This window comes from Meleagris gallopavo, chromosome 12, assembly GCF_000146605.3.
Source record: "Meleagris gallopavo isolate NT-WF06-2002-E0010 breed Aviagen turkey brand Nicholas breeding stock chromosome 12, Turkey_5.1, whole genome shotgun sequence".
NCBI classification, from domain to species: Eukaryota; Metazoa; Chordata; class Aves; order Galliformes; family Phasianidae; genus Meleagris; species Meleagris gallopavo.
In genome coordinates, this window is record NC_015022.2 from 9,413,746 (window position 1) to 9,439,105 (window position 25,360).

The 25,360-nt window shown below is 38.3% G+C and overlaps 1 protein-coding gene across 1 annotated transcript in view; it reads right to left on the minus strand.

Annotated features, from left to right (window-relative positions):
- Positions 1 to 25,360, minus strand: part of FBN1 (fibrillin 1) — a 142,397-nt gene that overhangs the window by 15,879 nt on the left and 101,158 nt on the right. Inside the window, exons 32-50 of the mRNA XM_010717420.2 lie at positions 22,286 to 22,408; positions 21,585 to 21,707; positions 19,662 to 19,787; positions 18,045 to 18,167; positions 17,317 to 17,439; positions 16,322 to 16,486; positions 15,863 to 15,931; positions 15,623 to 15,748; positions 15,318 to 15,440; positions 14,695 to 14,853; positions 13,676 to 13,747; positions 11,391 to 11,516; positions 9,521 to 9,643; positions 5,897 to 6,022; positions 4,986 to 5,102; positions 4,464 to 4,592; positions 4,093 to 4,212; positions 3,516 to 3,641; positions 1,358 to 1,507 (exon numbers count right to left, since the gene is read on the minus strand). Coding sequence (XP_010715722.1) covers positions 1,358 to 1,507; positions 3,516 to 3,641; positions 4,093 to 4,212; positions 4,464 to 4,592; positions 4,986 to 5,102; positions 5,897 to 6,022; positions 9,521 to 9,643; positions 11,391 to 11,516; positions 13,676 to 13,747; positions 14,695 to 14,853; positions 15,318 to 15,440; positions 15,623 to 15,748; positions 15,863 to 15,931; positions 16,322 to 16,486; positions 17,317 to 17,439; positions 18,045 to 18,167; positions 19,662 to 19,787; positions 21,585 to 21,707; positions 22,286 to 22,408 — 2,349 coding nt within the window. The remainder of the gene's footprint in view (positions 1 to 1,357; positions 1,508 to 3,515; positions 3,642 to 4,092; positions 4,213 to 4,463; positions 4,593 to 4,985; positions 5,103 to 5,896; positions 6,023 to 9,520; positions 9,644 to 11,390; positions 11,517 to 13,675; positions 13,748 to 14,694; positions 14,854 to 15,317; positions 15,441 to 15,622; positions 15,749 to 15,862; positions 15,932 to 16,321; positions 16,487 to 17,316; positions 17,440 to 18,044; positions 18,168 to 19,661; positions 19,788 to 21,584; positions 21,708 to 22,285; positions 22,409 to 25,360) is intronic.

Genomic DNA, 25,360 nt, shown 5'->3' on the forward strand with positions numbered 1-25,360 from the left:
AAAAAAAAAAAAAAAAAAAAAGTTCAAAGCATAAGTAAAATTCTGTTTGTTGTGGAGGTGAGCATTATCCATGAACTTTGCAATCAGATAGCAATTCATCCTTCACATGTTCAGATCCAGAAATATAGTACATAAAGTACAGAAATTTACTTTGGTCTTACAGACATGTAGTAACTGTACTTTTCAGCTGATATCCTCTGTGTGCAAATGTAAAACTCTGAACAATGAGCATTGTGTAACTTGCTTCAAGGATCAAACAAATATAAAATTTCCATCTTAAAAGTATCAGTACCAGTGACTGCATTCTTTTCTACTGTAAATTAAAGAGCTCTTAGATTTTCTGAAGAAAATACAATCTCATCTGTAGTCATTAGTTATTTGAAATAACTTCAATACAGGTAGGATGAGAGTATAATTTTGGGGTTCAGCTTAGATTGAAGTTGCCATTCTGTTTTTAAATCCACAAAATGCTGTGATATGTGTTACAGTTTTCCAGCTGATTGGTTCAAATGCTCCAAGCGCAACTGAATGACTCACACAGGCAATATGCCCAGAAGGAATATTGCAGCTGGCACATCTGATTTCTCTTTTCTCCCCTTGTTTTTGTGTGGATTGTCTGCAAAACATCTACATGACATATTAGTGAAATGAGCTGTATTAATGTATTGCTGAAACCAGTAATATTGTTAACCACATCTGTCAGTATGAATTAAAGTGTGTTCAGCAAATTGCACTACGATGGTACAAAGGCCTGTTGACTTGTTTGATGCTTAGTTGCAGTCTTACAGAGGATACTAACAAAGGAAAGTATTTCTTTAGTAACAGTCCATGGAGGCTTTCCCTCATAAAGGCCTCTGTTTTGTAATTCTCTGTTATTTCCTCAAGCCATTTGCATTGAAAAGACTGCAAGTCAGATTTTTTAAAAAAGTAATAAATCTTAGTCACAAAATGCAACAAAGTGATTAAGGTGTAGATCTAGTTCTATTGTTTGTAAAATAAAACACACACTTGGATTTTATTTTTATGGCATCTCTTCCTATACTTGGACTAACTCTACTTGAATCTTGCAGGTGTTTCCTCATAGAACCTATTACCTTCCTACTGCAGTATGTGACACTTCCACAGCGAAACATTCACCTCCTGATCATATTAATAAACCTGTAAGCAAACACTGAGTGCAGTTGAGAGATGCTTTATGAGACTACAAAACCATCTACCTTAAAGAGAGCAAAGACAATTGTTAGGGCTAAACAGCTATGAAAAACTATTGTTCCTAATTCTTTCTTATAAGAAGCCCAGTCTTTTTTCAGTTCTGAGAGATTATCACAACACTAAGGTTACCAAACCAACAACACACCGTCTGCTTCCTCTGGGCAGAGTTCACAGGGATCTCCCCATCCCTGTCCCTTTAGGGCACAACAACACTCTTGTTTGGAGTGGTTTCGGGACTTTGGCACAGAACATTTTCCATCTTCAAATTTGGTAAAGCAGTAACTCACTCTCAGATCTGCATAGAGAAAAAAGTTGTTGTTATGTGCAGTTAGAGTGACTTTGATGCAGTTTTCAATTAGAGGTGTAAATTGCAAATTACATGAAGCCCACCTTCCAGGCCCCAACAGAACACCCACCTTCCATCTGAGACAAACAAGGACAATTACTGCCTCTGACTGGAGAAGACTGGAAGAGGGAGAAGCACTCTAACCCAGTAAAGGAAAGCTACAGGATAGAGTGTCCTATCTCAGTCATGGAAAAGGAAAAGATTTTCTTTTTGTCCAGCAGAAATGTGAGGGCTGTACCCTTCTCCCACCTTCACTCCTCTTTGTGAAAACTGAATGCTGATTTATTTACATTTTGTTATTAGTAAGAATCACTTCAGTCAAGAGATTTGAGTAAACTTGCAATGATAATGCTGCTTACTGTTAAACTGAGGAGCAATTTTTAACAGCACTTTCCTTCTTCATTCTTTCCTGAGGCACACACAACAAAGAAAACTGGCCTTGCGGCACTCCCTCAAGCTGGGCAACCAGGATGCTGGAATAGAGCTGAGATCACAGACCACAAGCATCCAGCAGGCAGAGAGCTGGCAGCTCACTGGGCTGGCAGAGGAACAGCAATGGGCCAGTTGTGGAAGCAGCTGCTCATCCAGTTTTCTGGCCACTGCATCAGTGCTGGGCAATGTCCAGACTTTACAAAAGCAAAGTAACAGGAAGTTTTAAATAAAAGTTTGTTTGGCCCAAGATATTAGAACAAAACCCTCTTCTGGGGAGGATGGGAAGAAACATAGTTCTTGTTTACATACAAGCATGCATTTTCCTCTGATATTATATGTGAAACTGTGGTCTGTTTTTTACATAGAAGATTAACCTGCATTTTTTATTATTATTTTGTTTCTTGGTTGTTTGGGTTTTTTTTGTTTTCTCCTTACCTGGAGAGAACAACACCCTCAGGGTAAAGAAACCTCATACAAGCTACAGAAGCACAGCTAAAGCAGCTGTGCGACTTTCTCAAAGTTAAGGGAATGAGCTGCGCCAAACTCCTTGGTGGTTTGGAGGCTTGGATCAACGTTTACTGCAGGTTGGGTTCCTTTTTTTAAAAAAAAAAAAACACAAAACCACAGTTTCATTTAGCCCACTGTGAAGTGAAGAACTCACTACGGTGTCAACAAGTATCACCACACTGTGCCAAGCCTAACTACAGAGGTCCTTATAAAGGTCTTACTCATCAGTGGTTACCACTGTGCACACTGTGTATAGGACATTTAATGATGCGATATATCTATTTAATCATTTCCTAAGTCTTTAAAATAACTCATTCCCTAATTGGCTGTGCTTTTTCTTTATCCACACAATTAATCAACCTGTGGGTTTTCATTGCTAGATGTTCAGCTTTTAGCATTTAACCTCTGGTTTGGTGCTCATGTTTAGGCTCTGAACAGCGTACGTGGTAATCTTGAAGCCTTACATCTTGAAAAAGCTTCTGCTTTTATAAGCAGATGGGTGCTTATTGTCCACACTATTCTGTTTGCTAATGTTTTCCATCAATCTTTTTTCCACCCACACATTTGTGGAAAGCAACAGTTTAACAAGTATTATGTAGAATTTGGTAAGTGCTAAGAACTGGCTTATTCCTGGAAATGCTGCCTGTAGCACTGCACTGCAGTAGTCTCCGGTGCTCATGCTTCATCACCATGTCAAACGTGTCACAGTCTATACAGAATTTAGGTACTCTCAACATTTCTTCCAGGAGTGCAATAAAGGGCTGTGGAGCAACGTAATTTCCCCACTTAGTGCACTTAACATAATCTTCACCCCTTTTATTGCAATGTTCTCTTTAATGACAATCAGATGTTAGAGCAAGGCAAAACCTGGCCACAACTAAAGAATTATCATGTTTTTCTTGTGAAAAATACTGCTCAAGTCCAGAGCTTCTTTAGTATATTAGAAACAGGCAGCTAACAAGGCTTTTGTGAAACAGAAAACAAATTCTGAAATGCCAAAAAATAAGGATGAGATTACCTTGGCATCGCCTTCCTGTGGAAGACAACACAAAACCTTCTGGACACAGGCATTTGAAACTGCCTGGAGTGTTGCTGCATGTGCCCAGGGCACAAATTTCTGGCTGTTCCACGCACTCATCAATGTCTGTAAGAAAAGTAATTACAGAGATGAGAAATAAAAATATCTATGCTGACAGATGTTCTACATAAAATGTAACTTTACATCATCGCTGATATCTAACATCTGAAAATACAGATGTCAGCAAAAAGACAGACAGAAAGAGGGAACAGACAGAAATCCAGGTACAAAATCTAGGGTTAGTTTTTCAAAACCTAATGCTGTGGGTACACCTCCAGCCATGTACCAACATCTGGTACATGATCAGATTTTTCTCTTGGGATCTGATCAGGTAGTTGTGATTCAAAACAAAACTTGACCAGACCTCATCAGAAGCAAGTAACTTATCAGTGGCTGATAGTTCAGAATTGCATATTGCCACACAAAAAATAAATATTATCCATGTTTATATGCAGAGGAAAGTGGTAACAACTGTGACTAGGTAAGGAAATGAACAGAAGGACTGATCTATACACACCTTCACATTTGTCATTTTGCAGGACATATCCAGGCGGACAAATGCATCTGAACGACCCATCCAAGTTCTGGCATGTACCTGGCGCGCATTTTCCAGGCTCCAGTGCACACTCATTGACATCTGAAAGAAAAGGAAAGCAACAGCAATTATCTCAAATAAGTTATCTCAATAAATTTGCCATTGAGGTTGCTACACTTTTGATTCCACCAAACTAACAGTGGAACCTTCCAGGAGCAAATAGTCCTCATCCACGTCATCTAGGTACAATGAAAGCATTTTTGACAGTTCTCTGATCTCTTTCACTGTTTTACTGAACATTGTCTACTCAAGGTCTACTGCACCTTTTTCCTTCCCTAAAAGAAGGCACTCACCAACACAAGTCCTTCCATCCAGAGCCACCTCATAGCCGTCATTGCACAGACACTGGAAGGATCCAATAGTGTTCACACACTGACCATTCCTGCAGAGCATCCCATTTCCACTTGCACACTCGTCCACATCTAAAAAAAATAACATTGAAAAACACCTGCACCAAGAAAAATTGGATAGCTGAGATTTCTGTTTCCACTGTGTAAGCACAATAACTGATAATTCGTCAATAATCCCGTTTCAAAAGGAAGTGAAAGAAAAGTACTGCTACTGGTCTAATTTAAAAAGTTCTCAAAGCAAGAGTTAAAAAAGCAATGGGATATTTTACATGAAACATTTAACTGGTTGCAGAAAAGTGAGAAGTAAATAATCGGAGGTCTTCTCAAACTGAAGAAATAGCTCTTTTTCTTATTAACACAGACCATTCAAGTATGATCCTTTAATGCAGAGAAGATGGTACTAAGGTCAATTTCATTAGAAGCAAAAAGTCTTAGAAACACTTAACTGGTCTCAGCACTACTTACCTATGCAGTCATTGTTATGCGAGAGGATGAATCCCAAATTGCAGCGGCAGTTGAAAGAGCCAATGGTGTTTCTACAGGTTCCATTGCCACAGGCATCTCTCTCACATTCATTAATATCTACAAAGGAGAAAAAAAGAGCAGCAAGAATTGTCATCTCTGATGGGGCAAGGAAGACTTGCAGCTATCCCACAGGCAAGAGAAGTAACCTACAATCAACACAGACCAAATACAAGTGAAAAAGATTTTCCTGTCTTCCAAAAGGAAGATTTTACAAAGGTTTATATATTTGACAGTAACATTTATAAAAATAATCAAGCATTCAGTAATATCTTTCTGTAGCTCCTGTCTCAGCTTTCCCAAAAGATCTCTAAGCTATCTTTGGTCACAAACACTCTGAAATCTCCCTGTCTTACTCAGACAACAGACAACAGACACTAAACTAACAGCTTTGAATGGGTTAAGTACAGAGTTTCCTTCTTTATGAAGATGTCTCTGTTTCTGAAAACACCACTTTTTTGGCAGGAAATCTATTCCGCACTTCTCTGTTAACAAGTAGGCTATATACAATCGTTGCATTGCAAAATTCATCTATTAGATTTCTTGCCTAAAGGAATGAATGAGACAAGTTTCAGAAAACTCCGAAGAAAGAATTATTTTTCTGAAAAAAAAATGAAAGCATTAGCAGTTTATAAAACATGATATATATATTTAAACTGTCTGTCTACAGTACTGAGACATTCTTCCTTCATTATCAGCTTCCTATCATCTCCAGTTGTCAGCTATGGTGGTTTTGCATCTTTGCCTGGAGGTTGATGGTTCACAATCAGTTCTTGCAATGCCACTCCTTATGGCAGGGAAATTAGACTTCCTTTAAAATAGTTATTAAGTACAACTTAATTTGGTATACTTGCCTATACACATTGTTCTGTCATCGTTGGTCTTGAATCCATTGTGACAAATGCAGTAAAAACTTCCGACAGTGTCAATGCACTGCCCATGGCTGCAGATATTGGGAATTTCTTGACATTCATTCCGATCTGAAAACAAAGTGACACACAAAGTTAACACCTCTAAACTACAAGGCTGGAAAGATGTAGTAGCAACAACCATGAGAGTTAGAAATAAGTGCATGTCTGTAATATAAACGAGAATTTTCAATTTATTAACAACAAAAGCATTTTAAAGAAAATCTCTGCAAATGGGCTATTTGATTGTAAATTACATATTCCAACACTTGGGGAGCTGAAAAAAATTGAGTGTAAAAATAATACTGATGAAACAAATTTTTGCTTGAAAGAAGACGTCACTGTGGATTCAAAAAGTAGGACTAATGACACAAAATTGTGTCAGGAGATCTCTGAGTGCTTTACACTGACTTTGCAGCAAATAGGAAGCCTCACATATATCATGGTTTGTATCCTCACAAAAGCAGATACTTGCTTTTAGCCATATTAGATCATATGCTTGATTGACTTACTGAAATAATATAAAACCAAAACTCAGATGAATCCCCATCTTTTCTAAGTGAGCTTACAGAAAGTAAAGATGCACTAAAATATTAGCCAGTCTTTGCAAAGACAAAATGAGTACTTATACACATGTGTGTTGTAGCATGCAAAGTGATGATCCTGAAAATCAGACAAATAGGGCACGATAAGTTCGAACAACAAGAACTATTGCTGTATGAAGCCAGAAAGTGTTTTGCCAACAGAAGCAAGCACTCATCTGTATAATTCTGCAGGGAAAGATGGGAAAATCTATCCTGCCAACACATTATATGCTGTCTTACAATAGCAGGGCATCTATTATACTGGTATAACAGCTGACTGCCTCCTGCTGCTCTTGTTATCACAGAATCACAGAATTTCAAGGGTTGCAAAGGACCTCAAGAGATCATGGAGTCCAACTCCCTGCTAAAACAGGTTCCCTAGAACAGGTCACACAGGTCGATGTCCAGACAGAGCTTGGCTATCTCCGCAGAAGCAGACCTTACCACCTCTCTGGGCAGCCTGATCCAGTGCCCTGTCATCCATACTGTAAAGAAGTTCTGCATGTTTTTATGGAACTTCCTGTTTTGAAGTTTTAGGCCATTATTCCTTCTCCTATTACTACACACAACCAAGAAGAGCCTGACCTCATCTTTTTGCCTCCCACCTCCCTTTAGATATTTATAAACATTAATCAGATCCCTCCCTTTGTCTTCTTTTCCCCATTTAGGAATGCTTTTAGGCAGAACCCAGGATTTTACCAACAGCAACTGAAACAAATTGTCAAAGAACAAAATGTTTGCTGTCCAGTACAACTTTTCCATAAAAAAATCAGAAACATAAATCAAACAAGGTCTATTTTTTGACCTTGTCAACAACAAAAGCTGGTTTGATTCAATATGCTCCTTGGCATTTTGCCTGCAACTCCGAAACACAATAACTGAGGTGCTCTCATAAGCTTATACCATAATCCATTTTGGTGTTCTGTAATTTTCCTTTACGTACAATTTAAGCGGAACAGATTCAAAGTCATAACAAACCAGCTCCAGTGCTTTGCAAAACAAAGACTGAAGTTGTTCATAATTGCAAGGAACTGCATGTACTAAATCTTGTTTTTCTTCCTCCACTGCCTGTTCTCCACACCGTACTAAATACATGGAGAATCCCAATAACCCCCATCCTTAGGATTACTGTATCTACTGTATCATCAGTAGCTTTGAATGAGGGTTCACTGATGACTGAGCTCTCCCAGTGCTATTAATGATTCTGCTGATAAATAGAATCCAAAGAAGGCAGGAAGGAAACCAATGCTGGTTAACATTAAAACATCAGAAGTCCAAATTCTCTCATCTTAGAAGAGTGATGGAGAAAGAAAAACTTGGACTTTCTTCAGTGCTCTGAAAACACTGACTTAAAGCCCCAGGCAAAAATAACTTCTTTTAGGGTGAGGGGAGAAGGGTCCTTTAAAGGTCATCTAGTTCAACTGCCAGACTACTGCAGGGCAAACCAAAAGTTAAAGCATACTGATGAGGGCATTACCCAATTGCCTCTTGAACACCAGCAGGCATATGGCATCAAACACTGCCATCTCTGAGAAGCCTGTTCCATTGTTCGACCACCCTCATAGTAAAGAGACTGGGAGGCAGAATATAAGTGCTTCTATGAAAAATTATGTATTATATCACAATAGAACATCACCAGAAGAATGCTGAATACCTTTAGTAAGGTAAATGTAGTACTCATAGCCGTAGTGAACATGATAGACTGTAGTTTTGATTCAGCAAGATGCAAGCCACTGGAGTGTAATTCTTTTTCATGCAGTAGCATGACCAATTCAATACTGCAACATGTTTAGCACCTTGCTCTCAGCAGAGCCATTAGGAGTTTCCTTTCTTTGCTGGATCAAGTACTTTATCAACCACTTTTATTTTTACGCTAATTGTTTATTTTCACTAAACATAAAATAAGAGCAAAATACAGGGAAGTATTACTATTTGTGCCAATTCACACTGGTTTATTGTAACCCATATCAGAACCTTTCCTGGCTCTTCCTGTACTACTGTAATGAATGCATAAAAACAATTACATTGAGAATATATTGAATATTTACATGTGCCACTGCATAGCTTTACAAAACAAAGTTTCAGTTCTCATGGTAGGGCTCTGGTTGCCCCTAAACCCTTTTCCCTCAAGAGTCTCATAAAACAATGAAAAACTACTCTGCAGGGAAAGTGTACTTCCTCAAACTCAAGTACTCAAGCAAAATCTCAAGGAAAACGTTATCAATTTCCTTTGTACTTATTATTTTGTTCAGAAATGTATATAGTATTTACAGCTGCTTGGCTCCCAGCACTCTTTAAAATCTCTGCAATTCTTCAAGAAATCAACACAAATGCCTCTCTGGATTGTGATTTTAAAGGAAAGAGCAAATAGATTAGAAAAGGGCAGTTCCACTCAGGGAGTATTTAAAAATAATGTTCTGGGGCCCGCTTAAACCCACAGAAAAGTTAGGAAGTTTAACAATAAACTTTTCAAGGTATCTATTGCATATGGCCTAGCAGATAGGTCCACCTTAACAGAAGAGACCCCAGTAAGCAGTGTTTTATTTGTGAAAATATAGTTGGCAAATAAAGTACTGAAAATTAAAATGAAAATCAAATAATTTATGCAGAGGAAGGGAAGAATACTGCATGTTCTCTGTCCAGACAGTAGCTGAATTTTTAGCATCAGAGAATAGCTAGTCAAGAAACAGTGAATAACTTGGACAACAGAAACATCTTTGCAGTCAGTGGGATAGAGTGGAAGGCAAATACTTACTCATATGAGTATCACTTATGCACTTGGGAATAGGCCCAATAGATTTCTAGTAATTAGCAGAACGTTTATGGGAATTCCTAAAGGGCTTTAAGAGGAGGATTCCTGGAGCCCAGATCATCTCCTAGTACAATAGAATACACATCTTCCTGAAGTGCAGACTTGCTGTTAATGCTCCTATTAAAAGCTACTACTTCCTGCAGACCTTCATCCAAAGAAGCCAGACGTACTCACCAGTGCAGCGGCCAGTTGATGTGAACCTATAGCCAGGTTTACAGTCACAACGGTAGCTTCCAGCTGTGTTGACACATTCTGCATTTTGCTGACACACTGGTCCATTTTGGCATTCATCAATATCTGTCAGTACAAGAAGGAATTTGATTACTATGCTAGCCACGAGAATGACAACAAAACCATTTTGTTTTTAGTGCAAAGGAATACAGTCTTAGCAAGTACATGAATTTCTTTTAAACTGTGAAAACATCAATATATTGACAAAAGTAGATATTTGGTCAAATTCAGTTTTTTCCCTCGAAATCACCTCAAATCCACATTCTCCATTTGTAAAATTCAGTCCTGTTTAGAGGACTGATACGATGGTTTTCTGAAGGTGTTAGAATGCACAGGAAAGGCCTGTGGCAATAGTTCATTTGGATGGATTTCTGTCTTAGACTGCTATCAGAATACACCTGCATAGATCTCTAAGTAAATATCACAAGGATTTCCCTTGATTGTAACAAAGACTTGAGATCCAAGGTGGACTTTAGTAGCTCTCAATGTAAACATCAAATTTCAGGCAAAAGAAATTCAACCAGTTTTCCTTACTAAGGAAAATTTAAGATGAATATATGAGTTACACTTTTCCTTCTTTGATATTGGTCTGTGCTTACAATTTGGTAAGCTCAGCCCTGGTTTCTTTCCTGTGGATGGCTTCCTGCTGAAGGAAGCACACTCACTCAGGATAGCTGTACCACCACATGCTATTTCTGCTAGTAGTAGGATCTTAGAGACCAATACTTCAGGTACTGGTGACCCAGACAGACAAAGACTGTAAGAATCTGATGGAAAAAGTCATTTTCACAAAGTGTAAGATAAGGAATGAAAATGAATTATTAGAACTGGATTTGTTTATAAGTTCTGAAGATGGATTCACAAAAGTAGAGTTTCACTGTGGGTGGATTACTGCCAGCTCCATGGTTCCCAAAATATGGAAGGGAGATGAAGCATTTTATAGAGAAGATGCTATAGCCAAGAGGTAACTGTAAAAAAATCTTCTTAGAGAAATACACAGTGTTAGAGAGGTGAATCACAATCATGTTCTAACAGAAATTGACTGCAATAAATCAACCTTATTCTGGAAAAAGAAAAAAGTGAGGGTGGAGCACCGTGCTTAAATGCAGTTTTATTCTTATTAAACAGTATGCACAGCATTGGGTGGCACAGCAAATTTCCCCTGAACTAATTCAACGCTGGGTCAAAGTCAGTACCCTCATTTTCACTTGGGTTTTCAAATTAAAAAGACAAATTTATTTCCCTAGAAATCTAAGTATGTTACAGTTAGAAGGTATGTACAGAAGATGCTTGTATTTGAAGCTCCTCAATACCATGCTCTGCAGTACCCATTTTGTCAGCAGTCATAAACCACAGCAGGGAATGAAACAATTAATATCACTATCTTCAGTTTCTTCATGAAACTGACAAAGACAATGTTAGAAAGTGTTTAAATTGGCAAATAAGTTATCATGTGTTTTTACTATTTACAGAAATTTTTGCTCCATAAGAAAAAAATATCTTGGAGTAAAATAATTGTTCTCATGATCTGACTCAAGAAAACTATTTTTTTTCTTGGCTTTACTGTCAAATGTGAAAAACAGTGTTTATTCTCATGACTGCTGATTCATGTTCCTTCAAGTCCTGAGATGTCTGATGAAAAATCTGGCTTCTTTATGCAAAAGAATTCAAAAAGTCTTAATTAACATAGACCTATTACACTGATACCAGTATTTCCCTTTGTTAAGACTGACTTGCAAACATATCGTATTTGCCACTGCCTGAATTGCCAGTTGGTGAAACAAAATGTCTCTGAATGAGATCAGCATTCTACCTTCACAGATCAGTAGCTTGTCATTGTAGAAGAAGCCCACCGGACACTCGCATCGGAAGCTGCCAACCATGTTTATACAGATTCCATTTTCACACACTCCAGGAATCTCTCTGCATTCATCAATATCTGCAAGAAGAATTTTTTAAAATACTTGTAAATGGCACTTCGTGAAATTCTCTGCTACATGATACATCTTACATTTATCCTTCCAAAAATTATCAAATGTATGTGATCATCAGAACATTCCCAACTGCAATAGACAGTGAGCATGGAAATGCAGAAATCTGCTGTTTCCTCAAGTACTCTTCACTGTAGATCAGCTCTATCCTGCTACATGAGTAGGCAGAAGATAGCATGCATCCTTCCTCATCTCTCCCACCCACAGCTCTGATGAACCTACTCATTCATTCTGAGCACTGAAATGGAGTTACTGGGAAGAGCTGAATTGAGAGAATGTAACTTCCTTTGTTTTAATATAGGAGAGCTGAATGCAAGCATTGATCAGAATTCATTTTGCACTGTTTTACCCTTGCTAATCTGGGTAATAACCATGCATTTCTTTAACAGTTTGGGAGTGCCAATGCCAGGTAACATCTGCAGTGATGCCAACATGCTATTAATTAGATTGATTAAGCCAGGCAGACAGGGTTTGCCAGTATTCTTCATATACATGGGTTAAGTAATTGATTTAGGCAGAAAAAAGCAGCTGTTATTTCAATTACATATGTCCTGTCTATTGGGTTCTTAAGTTAATTATGTTAATTATTTTAATATTCTGACAACAAGAAACAGACTCTCCCAAAACCTCTCCCGTTAGTAAAAATTGCTACATGCATTGTTGTATACAAGACAGAATTAGTAGGGAATGAGCAGGTAATGTGAGTTTTAACCAGCAAATGTCTTTTTTTTTTTAATTCTTTTATTTTTTTACTACTAGATTTGAGTCCCCTGATTAAAAATAGAGATTAGTGAAACTATCATCCTTTCTGAACCAGCCACCTGGAGTAGATTATCACATAGAACTTCAATCCAAACAACAGATGAGTAACATATAAAGATTGTGACCAAATATTACAAGGTATACAGAGCACTGCCCCTGCAAATCATATGCTATCTTGTTCCCCTGTTCGGTGCCTAAAGATGTAAGGGATATCAGGAGATGCTCAGCAAAAGCAGCAGGATGAAAGCTGCAATCTAGTGACACCCACCCAGATGCCAGAGCAGCAAGGAGAGCCTATGGTTTGCATGGTGTAAAGCTGCATGTTCACCTCTCTCAGTGCTGCACTGAAATATGTTGGTGGCCTCTCTAGGATAGCCCTTTTGTTTCAGTTGACTCCTGCATGTGCACTGCTCTATAGTATGATGGGGTGGAGAGAGCTGACTGCAACGTATTGAGTTTATATGATTGAACATAAATTCCCATGATTCTGAAATGATGCTCAGGTCAAACCTTACTGCTTCTTGCCTTTTGTTGATGAATGGCCCAACTGATAATAATTTGGGTAATGCTAACAACGAGAAGTGGAAACTTTGCTCGTAAGAAACCAGCCTGATAAATCATAAATACTGTACATTTCAGTAACTTCTTTAAAAAAGACATTTTCTACTTTAACTAGAAATACTTTCACCTAACTAGCTGAACACTGCATCACAGCGACAGCTTAATTAGCACCTGATTGCTCTCTATATATTGCCTCAGTTTGTTAAAGGTCACATTATCTGCTTCTTACTTGCATTCTTCTGTGAATAAAAGCAAAATGGAGTCCCAGTAGGGATTTACTCAGATCCTTGTCTTTGAATTTCTCATTCTCTCTCTCTTTTTGTTTTGCAATTTGTTACTCACCATTCAGAAGTTATACACAATAACACATGTGAGAAATATTCCAGTTAAACAGAAGAAAGGATTTTTGTGTCAAACCAATACACTTGGGGACTGGTATGAAATGTCAAATTAAGCCCATGCTTTAGTCTCAGGAAAGACTCCTCATTCTACCCGGACCAAATGCTGATTGGCCTTACTCCCAGTTCTTGTATGCTTGGTAATCTGTGCCCTGCTGTAGGCCTGATGACAATTTCTTTAGAGCTTTATTTTGCCTTAATAACAAGCAGCAATAATCATTGCTGCCAGCTAGGAGGAGCTATACAGAAAGCTTGCAGGTTCAGAGCTAGATGGAAGGTTCAACTCCATTACACTGTTTGAAATAAATAACTGGGAAAGGAAACTTCCTCTCTTCCTTGGACAGCGGTAGGATAGAATTCAATTCAGAACAGAAATCACAACTCACCAACTGGTAATCCTGTGTAAATGTCAATGAAGAAGCCAGGCCTTTGACTTCCACAGAGTGTGGAGAATTCATCTGCAACAGGAAAATAAAACAGTGGGAAAATAAAGCATCTTTTGAGTTAATCAACAGCCAAAAATTCACTATATCCTTAACCTACAGTCCAAAATTCACTACATCTACTGTCTAAGAATTTTCTTATTCTGCTTTTAAGCACCTGCAGGGCACACAGAACCTCCAGGGCTCACCCTGTGATGTGCCTGGTACACATGCAGGTTCTCATTGAAAGGCCCCTGAGAATAGCATATACAAAGATGCAGAAGACTTGGGCTCACATCCTGGTTTTCCTGTGCATATGCTTATCTTTGCATTACATTTTCTGTGTACAAGCCCAATCTGACTTTAAAAAATCTGAACCATAAGTTGGAAGTGATCCAATTAATTGTCTAGGAAGTTTGTTCTTGAAGCAAACCAACTCAAAACAGAATGGGAAGTCCTAGGTTCAACTATTCTGCCTAAACCATTGTGGAGGATTCCTGTATCCCATAGAATTCGTCCAGAAACTGCTACATGTTATACGTAGCTGTTTGACATGGATCATTCTCAGAAGAAACTGAGGTACTCCTGTAATGGTGAACAGAAAGGCCCCCTGTGGCAATCAGCAGTCAGGGCACAGCGTGGCACACGCAGTATTTGTTGGAGCAGTGCCAGTCTTGTCGCTGCCTCAGTATGCCTTGAGTAATAGGCATTTGCAAAGAGGCAAGTAAGTCTCTCATACAGAGAAACTTCACAGAGGAGGCATGCATGGCCCAGCAGTCTGCACACACACCACTCCAAAAGGATTTAAATATACGCCTTGATTGTGACTAGGGCTGATTCCACATAGACCAAAAGTAATCGCTTCATTTCAGACACCTAAGACAAAAGTAATCCGTCTCCTTCTCTAACAATATTACACCTGCTAGTAGTAAACATATTACTAAAGCTTTCACACTGCTTTGCAATGAGGAAAAAAGAAGTACCAGTGCTAGGGATAGGACACTGTTCACAAGGCTTATTCCATGCACGTCCAATGTTGTACGAACAGCAGCACATTTTCTTGGTCATATTAAAGAGTAGTTCGCCATCACAGGTTTGATTGTCAGCATAATAATTTCTGTAGCATAGACTTCTTCTCATATCTGTAAAAATGAAAAAAACAAAACAAAACAAAAGGACAGTGCATTAGCAGCTCTTATGGATGATGATGATCTGAAAGGTTTAGGAGCTACCTCCTTCATATATGCATTTTTTAGATGCCTGTCAAGTAGACGGTGTGACACTGTAAAATACTACATTAAAATTTGTTCCTACAATATTTCTAGTTTTAGTAATCACCTGCAGAAGCTTTTAACTGAAAAGCAGAGGTGAAAATTGGAAGGAATGAACACAGAAAATATCAAATCAAAGGAGTAATTCTGATGAGATACTTAAAAAAACTAATAAAATTGATCAACTATGATTCATGCAACAAAATTAATGAAAGAAGCTTGATCTTTTGTTCAGTTAACTCTCATATAACTACATTTGAGGAATAATTCTGATTTGTGCCAGTTACAGCCCTGGCCCAAAGCATGAAGATAAAGCTTAAAAAAACCCTACATACCCATACAGTTGTTCCCTCCATTGACTTGCATGTAATCAGGAGGACAGATGCAGGTGTAGTTCCCAACAGTATTGTAACATGTGCCAGGTCCACAAATGCCAGGTGTATCACACTCATTCACATCTAGAAGAGAACAAAAAGGCAGTGAGTGTCTACAACAATTTTCTCATTATGCTTCCAAGAATAAAAATGTCTCAGCAATACCTAAGGTTCATTTTCAAGGAGAGATCAATTCTGCTACATGTTGATTTTTCACCATTTTATACAAATAAAAGCAGAAGAATAGTTAAGTGAATGCTACGTACCATCACACACTCGAGTCTCCTCATTCAAATAGTAACCTGATGGACATTGACACTGGAAGCTACCAAATGTATTAATACATTTTCCTCCTTGGCAGAGCCCAGGCAGTTCTTGACATTCATCAATATCTGTTCAAACAAATTCAGAGACATTATCTCATTCATGCTTTTCCATGAAAAACAACACTCACTGAGGAGTTTCATAGTTTTAGATGTATAAAAATAGGAAAATGTAAACATTACCCTCTAATATAACTGTAATAGGGTTTGGTCGGAATCCTTCTCCTCCAGGGCAAAGAACCTTATACTCGGCTGAAAACAAAATAGAATCATGAATCTGCCATAGTAGAAACATTTCCAGCATAATTACCTTTGAAAATTAGTCAAATTATTTCAGGAAAATTTAAATGTAAAGATATCAACATTAGGTTTTACAGCTATTATTCCATTTTGTAATGCCAAGTGTTTTATGTAATAGAATACATACACAAAAGTGATCATAATATTCTAAATAGATAATCTTTTTGAAAGGTGTGTAAAAGTTTTAATTAACAGTTGCTGAGGTTCTTCAGGAACCTCTTCCCTGCATGTATTCAACAAATAATCACACCAGGACTTGAGTTACCTGGCTAAATTAGAAAAACAAGACAAAACAAAACAAAAAGATGTATTGTTAACTCTAACCAGGGAAAGCTGACTTACTTGTGTTCACAGATGGGCACTGTTCACAGGGAACTCCCCAAGCTCTGCCCAGGGAGCAGCAACAGGAAGCCTTAGAAACACCCACTCCAATCTCATTGCTGCAGAAGGTGCCACCATTATCTCCACGAGTTTTAATGTCCAGGTAACAGTTGCCAGATCGTGTATCTATTTGGAATGCACATAATAACAAACATTACCAGAGAAGAAAGCAAATAACAAAAATACCTCATGATAATCATACCCTTAGAAAGCCCTCCTTTTTTTGTAGGACATTCATGGAAAGTAACCTGTGTTGTCCATGAGGACCCAGCCTTCCTCTCTTAGATAGGACAGTGCTGCCCCATCTCTTTGCTTTGTTGGACTTTTCACAAACTAGGGAATTTATTCAATATGACCAGGAGAAGTTCAGCCAGGCCTTTTCTCACTATTATTTACATTGTCACCCACATTTGTACATCCTTTCCAGAATGAAAACATCTACACATTAGGAATTTTAAATATATTTGAACTTTTTTAGCATCTCTATGCTCACTTAAAACAAAAGCCAAAAAATATCAGAGGAGTACCAAGCAGTTAGAGTCTAATACAAGAGCTCTTCCATTGGTCATGAAAGCTGCATCTACCCAAGATGCATTCAATACTAGAAGAGCATGTCTGGCTTTGTGCCACAGCTTCATCTGCCTGCCATCTTGGGTCCAGCTGGATGTTGGTTTAAGGTTGCTGAATTTTAAAACTGTCTCATGCCTTCTTTAAGTTGTGGACACCTACAATAAGCCCCAAGGTGTCGGCCCTAGCAGCAAGGCACTGCTGGCACGCTACATCACTCTGGACATATTTCTACTGCACTATTAGAACTCCTAAAGCCAAGGGCAGTGGGGTGAGAGTTTGTTCTAGCCTTCCTCTTCCATGGCCTAGAACTTTATCCCTAAACAGTTAGCCTTAGAGCCTCTCTGTGCAACTTCACTTATTAATGAATGCAATGAGTAGTTCCTTACCAACACAGCCAACGCGGGTAGGATTCAGCTCAAAATCTGGAGGGCATTCACAGGTGTAACTACCAGCAGTATTGACACATGTGCCACTAATGCAGGTTGTGGGATCTGCACATTCATTAACATCTGCAAGAAAAAAAACAGAAGGAGGTAAGCAAATACACATGGACACTACCAATATATCAAATACACTGACTACCATAAATCCATTAGCTCTGAAGTACTGATCTCCAAGAAGCTTTAAATGTACACGCACACCCTAGAAGTATAACACAAGCCTAAAATCAATTCATCATTGCACTGTGAAAAAAAGTGGAAACACAATCGATGAATTCACATACAGTATTCAGAATTACTTAGAGGAAATCTACATAACAAGCTCATTGCTTAGAATACAGTACTGTGAATGGAAACTACAGGGCACAACAAATCTCTGCCTGGAAGATGTGAACAGGCAGAACTGTTATCTTTGTTGTATTTCTTTCCTTCTTTACTTAAGGCAGTGTGATATCAGAGGCTGACAAAGAATGGGAAAGAACAGCATAGAGAAGGCCACTAATATTCATTCGAGTACAGTCCCCACTGCCTTTTCTTTCTGTGCTATACAATAGGGAAGGGTTATTTTCCTTATATCCAAACTGATCTGTACAGATTTTTAATAGAACTTTCTATGGAGTTGATAATAGCACTAACAGAAAATTAAAAAGCATGCTGTTCAGAATCATCTTTACCTGTGCAATTACCACCACTTCGGTCCAACTCATAGCCCACTTCACACTCACATCGGAAAAGTCCAGGAAGGTTATGACAAGTTCCATAGACACAGATGTTAGGCAGTGAGCATTCATCAATATCTAACAGGGAAATAGGAGGGGAAAAATATGAATTTTCTTTAGCTTTTTAATATAGGCACAGGAAACTAAAAAAAGGTTCAGAAAACATGAATCTTGAAGCCAATTGCTCCTGCGCATTGTGTAAGACCAGAAAAAATAACATGCAAGATTAATATTTGAGGCCTAAGTAACCTAATCCATAGCCTTTGTTTTGGGCAAAAGGCTCTTTCCAGTGTCACTAGAAGCCAGGCCAGGAACAATCTGAGCTTGTCAGTGGCTAGCCTGACAACTAGCAAAATTAAACATGGCAGGAGATAAGCTTTAAACATGAAGTTTCTCCTAAATCAGCACCCATCTCCAGAAAGCAGGACTTCAGTGAAACAAAATAAAAATAAATAAATTAAAAAACAAAAAACAACAAATTGGGCACAAAAGTGAATACTAATATTCAGGTTCCTGCATTTGACAGATTTTGAGTTCGGCACCTGGAGCTCACTTCTGTGTGCTTTGTCCAAATCATCATATCCAATTCAGCATTTAAGGAATGCTGCACTGCACAAAGAACAGCTAATTTGATATGATAAAAAGAAGAGTGTTTACAAAGAACCTTAAAATCTCGCATTTAGTCTGCACATCTGAGACATCCAGGATAGACCGTTTTAGCAACAGGAATTAGACTCTTTATAAGCTATTTAAAGTTAGCTAAAAGCTTTCTAAGTAAATTGTTGCATGAAACAGTATGAAACCTAATATTGTTTTAGTTTACAGAAAAATTCAAGCTCATAAATTTCTCTTGGTAGATTACTTAAAATAATGCACAGAACACTTCTGAGGGGAAAAATCCTATTTATAATGGTGCACTTATGAACTCCATCAAGTATCAGTTCTTATTAGTATGTCAGATGATATGGCTGCTGCTTCTTAACTGACTTAACTGATAAGTGCCACGAAAACTGCAGATTTCAAATGTTACTGTTGAATACATGGCCTTAATTAAACAGCTAAGTGACAGATTACTTTCAAAACAGTACAAAAACTTCCTGCAAGGCTTCAAATTCTGATTCTGCACATGGCAGAAGCCCTCAAAGCAGGTTCACTGTGTTAGCTACAAAACCAGTGTTTTTCAGCTTCACATACACAAAGCCAAAATAAAACTTTTTCTGCTTAATTTTAATGAATAAAATTAAGAACTGTTTGCAGACTAATCAAGATGAAATGGCTGTTGACCAAGTCATTTGGATCACCAATCACACCACAAATAATATGTGGTAAGACAGTCTCCAAAAACATTTTCTCTCTATACAACAGGTCGATGAAGATGCAAGGGCTCATAATAAATATTAGCAACCTTTTCTGTTTATGTGACTGTAAATGAAAAAAAAAACAAAAACTATTGACAATTTTCAGGCAGTTCTCAATGCAACCATACCTGCAACCAATTGCAAGATTTTTCCGGCATAAAATGTAATTAAGGCAGAGTTTGCTGAATGTTGTTCAAAGCTTATGGAGAATTACCTTCACATGCTTTCCCATCCAGACTTGGCAAAAATCCCATATCACATTCACAGCGATATCCTCCTGGGGCATTGAGGCACTGCCCATTTTCACAGAGATTCAAGTTTTCTGAGCATTCATCTAGGTCTGTAAAAGGAAGAGAAATTGCAAGTTTACAGTAAAGACAGTGTTCTCTACAACACTTGTTTCAGCTACAATATGCAGCATTGAAGGATTTTAACAATTCTGCACTTGCAGAAGAAACTATAGTCTACTTAAGCTTAGAAGCTATTACATGCAACAGCTTGATATATTTTCTACATCAGGAAAATGCAGCTTCTAACAAAAAACAAACTGAGCTAGAGGGACAGACTGCTAACATATCTGCAGTTAACAGAAACTGGAGGCAGTACACATGGTCAAATTTAGGTTCAGAACAAGCATGTCTGTTTTATTATTGTTATGATTTCTATTACAGAAAAGCCTAGTGGGCAGCAACAGAGATAAGAGATTTGCTGTGAAATAAACAGATCCTGTAATAGGTGATCTCTATGCCAAAGATAAAACACTAGCAAAGTGGCACTGAGGTGAAAATATCATCAAAATCAAATTGCAATTAAACAGTTGAGAAAAGCAGTCTTGGTAGTACTGGGTTACATGACCCTTCAGATAGATTGTGGCCATTATTTTCTAGCTGACATTTTATGCATCACAACCCACGTGTTCCAGCTGGCAGTGTGCAGGTTATGGAGGCCACTGAGGAGATGAATCAGATTCAAGACTAAATTATAGAGACTGAATTAATAATTCAAATTTGGCCTTAAACCTGTGGAGCCATTTTCTCAGATGTCATGAAAACTACTATCATTCATAAAGTGCTGCTGATTTGCACTAGCTGAAAATCTGGCCCACCGAATGCCTTATCACATGGCTTTATACTGAACAGGATCCCTCTCCATATAGCATTACCAACAACACTGAATTTGTTAGTGTTAGCTGGGTTCCTGATGACCAAGTCTACATGAGCTGTACTGTTCCTCAAAGCAGAAGACATAAGTGAGGATGGGAAACGTAGCTCTCTAGCAGTGTTTTACAATAACATTTACAGTTCATAAAATGAGGTTTCAGCATGTCAGCACTGTGTCTTGACACCAACTTTCAGGGTGATGCAGTAAAGAGGTCAGACAATAGAAACTTGCTTATGGAAAAATATGTTTAGGCAGTTTATACAATTATTTTAATATACGTGCCCCACTACTTAAATATCAATATTGGCAGCTAATGAACTGGTCTACAAATTGGATAAATTATATGACCAAGCATTGTTTTAATGTCTGCAATCTACTAGCAAGAAAAGGTCAATGAAAACTTTCATTTTATGAAGAGAAAAAAGTGACTGCTTTAGGCTTGGTATAATATGCAGTATCTTTTTCTTTGGCAACTTACATGAATTAGAAGACAGTGAAGGATGACATTCAACAATAATTTCAAATCTTTAAAAGGTGGCTGTTTTTTTTTAATCTGACACTGAATCATAGACTAACTTAGGTTGTAAAGGACCACTGGAGGTCACCTGGTCCAGCCTCTGCCATAGAGAAGATTAATTTTAAAATTAGATCAGATTGCTCACAGCTTTGCCCAGCTGAGTTCCTAGTAATTCCAAAGATGGAAATCTTACGATCTCTTTGGGCACTTGCTGCAGCTTAAATGCTATTTTCTGAAATAGCAACTGAATACTGGGAGCATCAGACTTAATAAAACACAATCCTTGAACTGACTCGCATTTTATATTCCAGTTGAATGGAAATTATGAGTACAAAATCACAGAGTTTACACTGTGAATATTAATACACTGATATTTGCGTTTAAATTTTAATACCAATAAAAGTAAGTGCCAGGTGAATATTCAAGCATGGTAGTTCTCTTCTTCCTAAGAAAGCTCACCTGTACAAGTGAAGCCATCCCCAGTATAACCTTCTTTACACAGGCAGCGGTAAGAGCCCATTGTATTCTTGCAGTCAGCATGTGGGCTACACATGTGGGTTCCATTGGAGCACTCATCCAGATCTTTAAAATAGTAATAATTTTTTAAAAAGCAACATTAGTCAACAAAACAAAACCGACTCAGCACAAATACACACTTTAAATAGCATATGGCAGACAGAACCTCTACTTAAAATAATCATGTCTATAGTAAAACCTACACATATGTGGAAGCATCTGATTGGAAAAGCAGGCAGAACTTATTCGCAGGCCAGCAAAGCAGTCTGGCAAGGTAAGTGTGAATGAGGAAGCCACATGGCACCCTCAGGCTAAGAACTTCTGGGTTATATCTTGTTTTCAAAGGGAGTACTGAGAGACCTCTCACTGTCTCCCAAGAGCCACAAGCTGCTCCTAAGGACACACTGTCTCCCCCCATGATCCAGTCCACTTCCACTGTTTCATAAGCCAAACATGAGATAATGTTGATTTCAGTTACCATGGCAGAGAATTTGCCCTTCAACAGATCATGTCAAATTGATCTAACAAAGCAGAATAACCATTTCTCTTCTCAATTTGTAGGTGTGGTACTGTTTTTTCCTGAGTTGCTGAGCTCCAGTGTTGATCAGACCTTACAAATAAATAGAAATGCATACAACTCTCACCTGTGCATTTGATACCATTTCCAATCCAGCCAGAGCTGCAGCTACATTTGAAACTTCCTGGTATGTTTGTACAAACGGCATGTCTATCACAGTTATGGGCTCCAATTTCACACTCATTGATATCTGTAAACAGAGAGATGTTTGAAGAGCTCATGGATCAAACTTTCTCGTAGACAGACTACTGCTACAGTCATTTCTCAGGAAAGAGAACATGAACATAAGTCACCACTTCTTTACAACATGACATTTAAAAGTGATGCAGAGGAGAAGTAAAATTACAAAGAAGAGCAAAGAAGCATGCAGTGCGTTTCACATGTGCTGGCTTACTACCTATTTTTCTGATAGGTATTTAAAGTAGTGTTTCTGCATTCCACTTCAGTACTTTTTACAACTAGGGAGGAAGCAAATAACATAGTTTTCTTCTTTTCTACCCAGTGCATTCACGTAGAAGATGTGGACACAGTCCTTGGGAAGAAGAGGACTAACAACTATAAAGATTACCACTGCAGATGTTTGGCATCCAGGGATGCATGTCTGTCAAGCAGTTTTCCCCACATTATGGGTCAAACCTGGTGACTAAGAGCTGATGACATGAGGACCTGTGCTGCCTTGACAACTCAGAGACACCACTACAATTTACTGGCACATCGTGAGTGCAGAGCTAAGTGTGTGTGTGTGTGTAAGACAACAGCATTCCCATCTGCCTATCCTGGGGTCCACAGAGAAGGACTCAGGTGGCTCTGCAGTGTATAGTTTACCAAATGGTCTCAGAGGAGACTACTGCACAGTGACTCTTGAAACACAGCACACCCATGTTCCCCATAGGTATCTTCAAGGATGCTGATAACACCAGCTGGGTACCATCTGCAGACTCCTAGGATTATCCCCAGACAGTTAATGAAGCCAGGTTCTGCTCTGCCAGATACTGTGTGGAAGGTGGAGGATGGGCTCTTATCACTGTATTTGATGTGATAGCTGATGGAGGCAAAGATTACTAGGCATGCAGTTTATTAACATAGTGAAAAAAAGGTTAACATCCTCATCTTAGAGATACCAGGCAGCAAGCAATCCAAGCTTTAATATAACACATTCATGCCAGCACATTCTACTTGAATATTTGCTTTTTTCACATTATTTTGATTCTCAGGCATTCTCTGGCAATGTCAAAATTTATAGACAGAAAAAAAACCCAAACTGAACTCCACTCTTCCTTGTCATAAAACAATATTAATGTTCCGTGTAAGTACTTGGAGAACGTATAAACTCAAAGGCAAAGTTTTCAGAAATTACTACTGGTAACTAAAACAAATCCATCAGAAATTTTCTTACACATCTGAGCTATGGATTTTACAGTGCTTTCTATAACCAAGATCTAACTGTGCTTTACAAATATACAGGATGTAAATCATCTAGAATTCACATCAAACCACTTAATATTTTTATCAATTTTTTAGCACTCCCAGATGCCTTTGCTAAAGGCATTGCATAAACATTGCAGTAAGCTAAAGCACGACATTTTGTACAAAGCTGATGGAAAGGGAAAATAATCACATGAACTATGCACTATTCCATACATAAAAATCCAGCTCAGGTCCGTTTTGGGAAGATAATTAAGAAAGGGTATGAACCATCAACCAGTTAACAGTCACTGGGGGCCCCAAAACCTTAAACCTCACCTATCGTAGTACCTAAAAGCAATTAGCTCCTTAAGGAAGGCAAAAGAGTGGAGCTACTGGGGAGACTGTCCAGATAAGATCTTAGCCATTTCCGTTATAGCCCTTCGCTTTTCTGCCCACCTTTAGATGTAAGGCTTGATGTCCTTTTTTAATGCCCTACACATATATTCTGTCTTTTCACAAAAGCTACATGTTGCTCTGAGACGCAGATAACACATCTTTCATCCTTCTATTAAATTCTCAGGTCCAGAAATTACCCAAACACACTGATTGCTTCAGTCTACGTAGGGAAACTGCATCTAATCTTATTCCTCTGAGTTTTTTTCTAAACAAGACACTGAATCAAAACTCCAGACATGAGTATTCCCATAATCCGAATACTGAAGTCCAGACGCAGATCTAAGTCTGGCAGCTGGAATCTACTACTAATGAATGCTGACTGCACCAGCAAGCTTTAAAACATACAAATGAACACTTACTTTCAAAAACATTAAAAAAAAAAGAAGTGGCAGGAGCAGATAAACTCAGAGCATATTTGCCTTCATCATGTGCAGAAACTCATGTGCCGATAACATCACCCTAACAGGAAACTAGCGTCTGTTAAAAATCTTCAGGGTGGTCAGAAAAAAAAAAAAAAAAACCACTCTCATTTTGGCTTGGACTGAAGGGAAAGACTAGAAGGAATTTCTAGGGGTCAGTTATGGTATAACATTGATATAAAAAAGCTGAGACAAACATTCTATATTTTAACCTTTACGTGATTTTTAAAACCAAACCAGCTAACATTATGATTGCTCTGCATTTGATTATTTGATACTTTGAAGCAATCACATGCTTCCTTGTACCCTTTGAAGCACAACAAAACAACAAAAATCATCATCAGTCGAGATATTTCTGCCAAGAATTCTTCTAAACCGCCAGCAAACACAAACAGAAACTTGCATGCAACAGCTACGCCACAATGAAGTCATGTTCAGGCTCAATTTTAAGGCAATCTAAAAACAACTTGCAATTCTACATGAAGCGTCTCCATCCCATTTTGCACTGGCTCACTAACAGCTTGCACCCAAGAGTCTCCATTAATATCTCCCAGTGGAAGAGAAAGAAATTGCTGCACTTTCTCACAGTTTATGGGCTGAGCACCTTCCCCACCACCCTTCTTGTTCACTTTGTGTCAGCTATCTGACACGAAGGCTAAAAGGCTTGGAATCTTCCGCAGGATGAAAGTTGTCAGTACAAATGAGTATCCAAATAGAGGTGTTTATAACGGGATCACCTTTCTCAGATATCACCCACTGAAATGCCATTCCACTTGCTTTGAACAAAATCCTGAGATCCTTTTTAGCTTTTATCCATGAAAGAAAGAAAGGAAGGAAGGAGGGAAGGAAAAGGAAAAGGA